We start from the raw sequence: 6,404 nt of genomic DNA on the forward strand, positions 1-6,404 counted from the left end.
GCTGATATAGCTAATACAATATGTCATTTGATTTCTTGATTGCTGCTTCCATGAGAGTTGATGACGGATCCAAGTAAAATGAAGTCTTTGACAACTTCAATCTTTTCTCTATTTATAATTATTTATTGGTCCAGTGGTGAGGATTTTTGCTTTATTTGCATTGAAGTGCAACATACTGAAGGCTGTGGTTTTTTACCTTCATCAGTAAATATTTTAAAATACAATCCTTTATTATTTTCAGAAAGCAAGGTTGTATCATCTGCATATAGCAGGCTGTTAAGGACTCTTCCTCCAATCCTGATACCATATTCTTCTGCATATGTTGTTGTTGTTAAGTGCCATAGAGTCAGTTCTGACCTATAGTGATCCTTTATAGTGTTTTGGAGGAGCAGCTGGTGAGCTTGAACCTCTGACCTTGCAGTTCAAATGGCTTTGCAGTCTGTCGCATTAACCCGCAGCATCACACCAGGACTCCATATAATTCTTTATATAATCCTGTATTATTCTTCATATAATACTACTTTTCGGATTATTTTCTCTACATACAGATGGATTAAGTATGTTGAAAGAATGCAACCCTAGTGCACACCTTTCCTATTTTTAACCATTCAGTTTCTCCTTGCTCTGGTTGAACAACTGCCTGTTGGTCTATGTATGGGTTCCTATTAGCACAATTAAATGTTCTGTTATCAATGTTATCTGTCATGATCCACATAGTCAAAGGCCTTTGCATTGTTATTAAAGCACAAATACACATCTTTCTGGTATTCTCTGCTATCACCCAGGATCCATCTGAAGTCAGCAATGATATCCTTAATTCTATAAACTATGTTCAAGGAATAGTGTATTGCTTGTCGGTGTACTATTGCAGCCATTTTAAATTACCTTCAACAAAAGTTTACTTGCATGTGATATTAATGATGTTACTCAATGACTTCTGCATTCTGTTGAATCACTTCTCTTTAGAGTGGGCACCAATGTGGATCTCTTCCAATCAATTGGCTAGGTAGCTGTCTTCCAAATTTCTTGGCATAGATGAATGGGTGCCTCCAGTGCTGCATCAATTTGTTAAGATTTCAATTTGAATTCCATCAGTTCCTGGAGACTTGTTCTTTTGTCAATGACTTCAGTGCACCTTGGACTTCTTTATTTAATCTCAGTGGATCTTGATCATATACTACTTCTTTATATGGTTGAACATTGTCCATTTCTTTTTGATACAGTGGCCCTGTGTATTCCTTCCATCTTGTTTTGATACCTTCTGTATCATTAAATATTTTGCTCATAGAATCCTTCAATGTTACAAATTGAGGCTTAAATTTTTTCCTTCAGTTCTTTCAGCTCCAGAAATGCTGAGCATGTTCTTCCCTTTTGGTTTTCTAACTCCTTATTTTGCACAAGAAGTTACCTTCTCAAGCTACCCTTTGAAATTTTGTGTTCAACTCTTTTACCTCTTCATTTCTTATACTTGCCTCAGCATTTACATGTTGGAGAGCAAGTTTCAGAGTCTCTCCTGACATACATTTTGATCTTTTCTGTCTTGTCTTCTTCCTGGATGATGTTTTTTATGCCATCCTATAACTCTTCTAAGGAACACTAGTAGCATAAATAGTTACGAACCTGACTGCTCACTTCAAGGTCAGCAGTTCAAAACAACCAGCTGTTCCACAGGAAAAAGATGAGGCTTTCTGCTCCCGTAAAGATTTATAGCCTCGAATACCCTATGCGGGTCACTATGAGTCAGAACAAACTCCACAGCACACCGCCACCACCACCACTACCATATAACTCTTCTAGTCTTCAGATATTAGCATCTAATGAATCGAATCTGTACTTGAAATGGTTTCTAGTTTCAGGTGGGATATGTTCAAGGTCATAATTTGGCTCTCAGAAAATTCTGTTAATTGTACTTTAAAAATACATCCAGAATCAGTTAACCTCTGATCACCACTGTGACCACCAAACTACTGCAAGCAAACATCATTTCTCACTTTGGCTGTTGCAATAGCATCCTAATGTTGATGCTGTAGTTGTTAAAGTGCCACCGAGTTGGTTCTGACTCATAGTGACCCTGCATAGAGTTTCTGAGGAATGGCTGGTGAATTAAAACTGTTGACCTTGTGGTTAATTGACCTTACAGTCCAGTATATTATCCCACAGCACCACACCAGGACCCTGTATAGGGTTTCCAAGGAGCGGCTTGAACCACCAACCATATGGTTTGTACCTCTCTGACCTCATCTCATAATATTCCTGCCATTGTTCTTTTGCCCTAGCCACACAGGATCACTTACATTTTACCTCAAATATGTCAGGTCCAGTTGCGCCTTAGAGCCTTTGTGCCATCTCTTTACTATGCCTAGAGCTCTCTTACCCCAGAATACTAGCCTCAGTTATTTGATGTCTTTGGTTAGAGCTCACCTCTTCTATGCAGCTGACTCTCACTACCTTGTATCAGTTCCTTAGCACTATTCTAACACAAATACCACAAGTGGGTGGTTTTAAATCACAGAAATTCATTTGCTCACGGTTCTGGATACACTAAAAGTTCAAATACCAGTCGCAGCCATTTCAGTTCTTTCCTTGTCGGCAGCCCTGTGTGATCTTTGACTTACAGGTCCACTGGCATCTGTCTCCCCACTCTGGTATGTGTATCTCTGAGTCTGATTTGTTCCATTTCCAACTCAGAAGTGATTCAATTTAGAACGCACTCTACTTGGGTTAATCAGCTGCTCCTTAGCAGTGAGGATAGTAAGACTTTGTCTCTCATTCTTTGTACAGGCTGTTAGAATGGATCAGTCCCTGGAGAAGGATATCATACTTGACACAGAGGAAGGTCAGGAAAAAAGAGGAAGACTCCAGTGAGATGGAATGACATGGTGGCAGCAACAATGGGCTGAAACATAACAATTATGAGGACGGCACAGGACTGGGCAGTGTTTGGTTCTGTCGTGGGTAGAGTTGATATGAGTCAGAACCAATGCCACAGCACCTAACAACAACAACAACTACTAATACTTGAGTATGGTCTACTTAAGTTAACAAAATCTGTTTTCGAACAGGATTGCATTAACAAGTATTGGAGTTAGGATTCTAACATATATTTTAGGGGGACACAATTCAATTCATAGCACTATCCTACCTAATACTAACTCTAGACTTCCCCCTTAAACTGCTTTCTTTTTGTTTTCCCCAAAGCACTAATGTGATTGTTAAGGTTTTGTGTCAACTTGACTGTGCTGAGAATCTCAGTGGTTTAGCAGTTAAAACATGGTAATCATTCATGAGGAAATCTAATATAACGTAATCACCATGATGATGAGAGCTTCTAGAAGCAGCCAATCAATTGAAAGTTTCCTCGGGGGTGTGGCCTACTTCCAATATATTGAACACTCATATTCAACAGCTGCTATTGGGAATCATATATAAGCTTCACTGGTTTTGCTTCATTAGAGAACCCAGCCTAAAACAACTAGTATGCTAGATTATTTATTCCTTCATCTTGTTTGAAGTGTATTATTCCCCAATCTCCCATTAGATTGCAAGATACACAAGTCTTAATGTGTGTTTTATTCACTAACCCTAAGTACCCAGATGCTCCCTGGTAGTCTGGTGGTTAGGATTTGGTGTTTTCTTCTTGGAGTTCAGGTGTGGCACTATAGGATAAGCACTGGACTGCCATCCAAAAAGCCCACGTTTCTAAACCAACAGTCACTCCTTGGGAACCCTACACAGTGTCACTATGAGTCAGAACAGACTCAACAACATTTTAACAACAACAGCAAATAAGTACTAGGAACAGTGTCTGACATACAGTAAGTGCTTAATAACCATTTGGTAAACAACTAATTAATTCAAATTAATTCTAGTATCTAAGGAGTTCATGGTGTACTGGGAGAAACAAATAAACATAAATGATTACTAACATATGCCAAGACACAAAGGTAGCATTAAAAAGGTGATGAGGAGAGTTCACCTTCATCTCCACCCTGCTTTCAAGTGGTGAAACACCTGAGGTATTAAAAGCTGGAGAATTTGCCCAGAGTGACTAAGGGAGTGTGAAGAGACTGAAAGAAAGCAAAGACAATTCAATTAGAAAGGAACATCATCACATGCTGAGATTACTTTTTTTTATTTTTTTTTAATGGAATTACAAGTCAAGTAGCCAACTCTTGTTAAAATATCAAAAAGTCAGGTTTGAGATGGAGGGACCTAGATGTGGGAGGTAAAGAAATACAGTTGAAACTTTAGGTAAGAGTCAGATCCTGAAAGGCTTTGGGTTTATTCTTTCATAGTTTTCAATCTATTCTCAGAGCAATTTACTAACCATATCCATCTGAGACCTTCTTAACAGAGACAAAGCAATACTTGGAAGGGATTTTCAGTTCCCTGAGTTTAAGATACAAAAGAAAAACCCAGTCACATTTAATTTGACAAGGTAAAGGAGTGGGTGTGCTACTATATCGAATTTAACTGCTACAAAATCATCTCTCTGATCTACTGAGTTTAGACTACTTTCATAAGTCTTGATCTCCCTGTCTATCTAAACACTGATTCATTTTCAGCAAGCTTCAGGCTAGCATTGCTCACGTTAATACCCAACAAATCCACCAGGTGTTAGCGACACATGATTTTGTATAAAAGGTGAACTTGAGGCTTCATTCAGTTATAGCTTTCCCCTGGCAAAGCAGCTGACCACATCTAAGTCTTCGCATTTATTTGTGACAATTACTTTTGAAATTCTAGATTTTTCAAGACCTAAAGAACGAATCTAGAGTTTTTCACTACCAATTCACTGATATCATCTTATTTAAAAGAAAGGTGAGCAAAAGTACATACCAGTATTTATGAGTTGTTAAAAATGAAAATGTAATTTTGTAGTACTGAATGATCTTTTTAAAATTTAAATGAAAAATAATCTTTAAATGTGATAATCAAGGAGCACTTTTTTTGGCAGGGGGGTGGGACGGGCACCTCTAATGATCACAATTGCTTCAGAATAATCACTCTGAGGTAAAAGTAGTACTGTAATCTTTAGATACTGTTCCTTTTCCTTTTTTTAAAGCATTCTATTGGAGTTTGATGTTTAAATGTGTTTCTACTTTGACACAGAGGAAGAAGAGAAAAAGAAAAACAATTAGACAAAGCAAAAACGTGATGGGGGAGGATGGGTAGACCAATTTTTTTTTGTTTGGTCAACTTGTGTAACAATTGCTAATTTGAGGATTTCATGTTTTCTAATGTGCCATAATTGTTTGCCTCCCAGCCCAGAATGAAGTCGATCCACTTTTGTTTCTTTTTCTGTTGCTGGAAAGCTATAAGCTGCAGTGGCTGTGAGCTGACCAACATCACCATTGCAGTGGAGAAGGAGGAATGTCGCTTCTGCATAAGCATCAACACAACTTGGTGTGCGGGCTATTGCTACAACCGGGTAGGTATTTGGCTTTGCTGACAGTGAGAGGATATGTGGCAGATTTCATCAATGTCACGTTCAGTAACAATGTATCAGTACATATTCGTTGTTTCTCTCAGACGATGGCCATGAGTCCCTTAGCCAACATTGTCTAAAGTGTGATTAGGATGAATTACCATGCTATCATTTAGATGTTTAGACTTCATGTCCTTTAGGTAAATTTAGGGCAGGCTCAGGTTGCTATAAATGATGAATTCAGCAGTCTGCCAACTTTGAGTTATTAAAAAAGCCTGCTAGATTTTATAAGTAGAGAGATAAATATGTAAGCACACACACACTCACATAGATACAATCATACACTGAAACCGAATCCACTGCCAACATAACAATTCTTTCCCTAGCAGCCCTAGACAACAAAGTGAGCCAGCTTCATAGGGTTTCCAAGGCTGTAAATCTTTACAGGAGCACACGGCTTCTTCTTTATCTCTTGGAGCGATGGTGGGTATGACCCACTGAACTTGCAGTTAGCAGTCCAATGTGTAACTCAGGAGCTACAACATTTTCTAAAAGTCAGTTGCCATAATTGAAGTCATACTTTTGTAATACAGATAATATCAAAATATGTTTCAAAACCACATATAAACACAGACTAATTATAAAAATTATTATTTGTTTCCACCTGAATGTAAAAACCAAACAGATTCTAGAGAACTTAGTACATCCTCATAAACTTTTAGGGAAAAACAAAAGCAAAAACATGAGTCGAAAAGTCTAGTTCCTACTTTAGGCTGTTAAGACAATGAAAGTACATAGGTATAAAAACACTTGTCTACATTCTAACTGCTTTTCTTCATTAGGCCAAGTAAAGAAATTGTTGTTGTTGTTAAGTGCCGTCAAGTCAGTTCCGACTCATAGTGACCCTGTACAGGGTTTCCGAGGGTGTAAATCTTTACGGGAGTAGAAAGCCTCATCTTTCTCCCGCGGAGCGGCT

At 38.2% G+C, this 6,404-nt stretch overlaps 1 protein-coding gene across 1 annotated transcript in view; it reads left to right on the plus strand.

Moving 5' to 3' along the window:
- The first annotated feature begins 5,272 nt into the window (after positions 1–5,272).
- Positions 5,273–6,404, plus strand: part of LOC102834178 (follitropin subunit beta-like) — a 9,702-nt gene continuing 8,570 nt past the window's right edge. Inside the window, exon 1 of the mRNA XM_006864905.1 lies at positions 5,273–5,431. Within this exon, the coding sequence (XP_006864967.1) occupies positions 5,273–5,431 (159 nt within the window). The remainder of the gene's footprint in view (positions 5,432–6,404) is intronic.

The sequence above is a fragment of the Chrysochloris asiatica genome, unplaced genomic scaffold (genome assembly GCF_000296735.1).
Source record: "Chrysochloris asiatica unplaced genomic scaffold, ChrAsi1.0 scaffold00072, whole genome shotgun sequence".
Taxonomy (NCBI): domain Eukaryota; kingdom Metazoa; phylum Chordata; class Mammalia; order Afrosoricida; family Chrysochloridae; genus Chrysochloris; species Chrysochloris asiatica.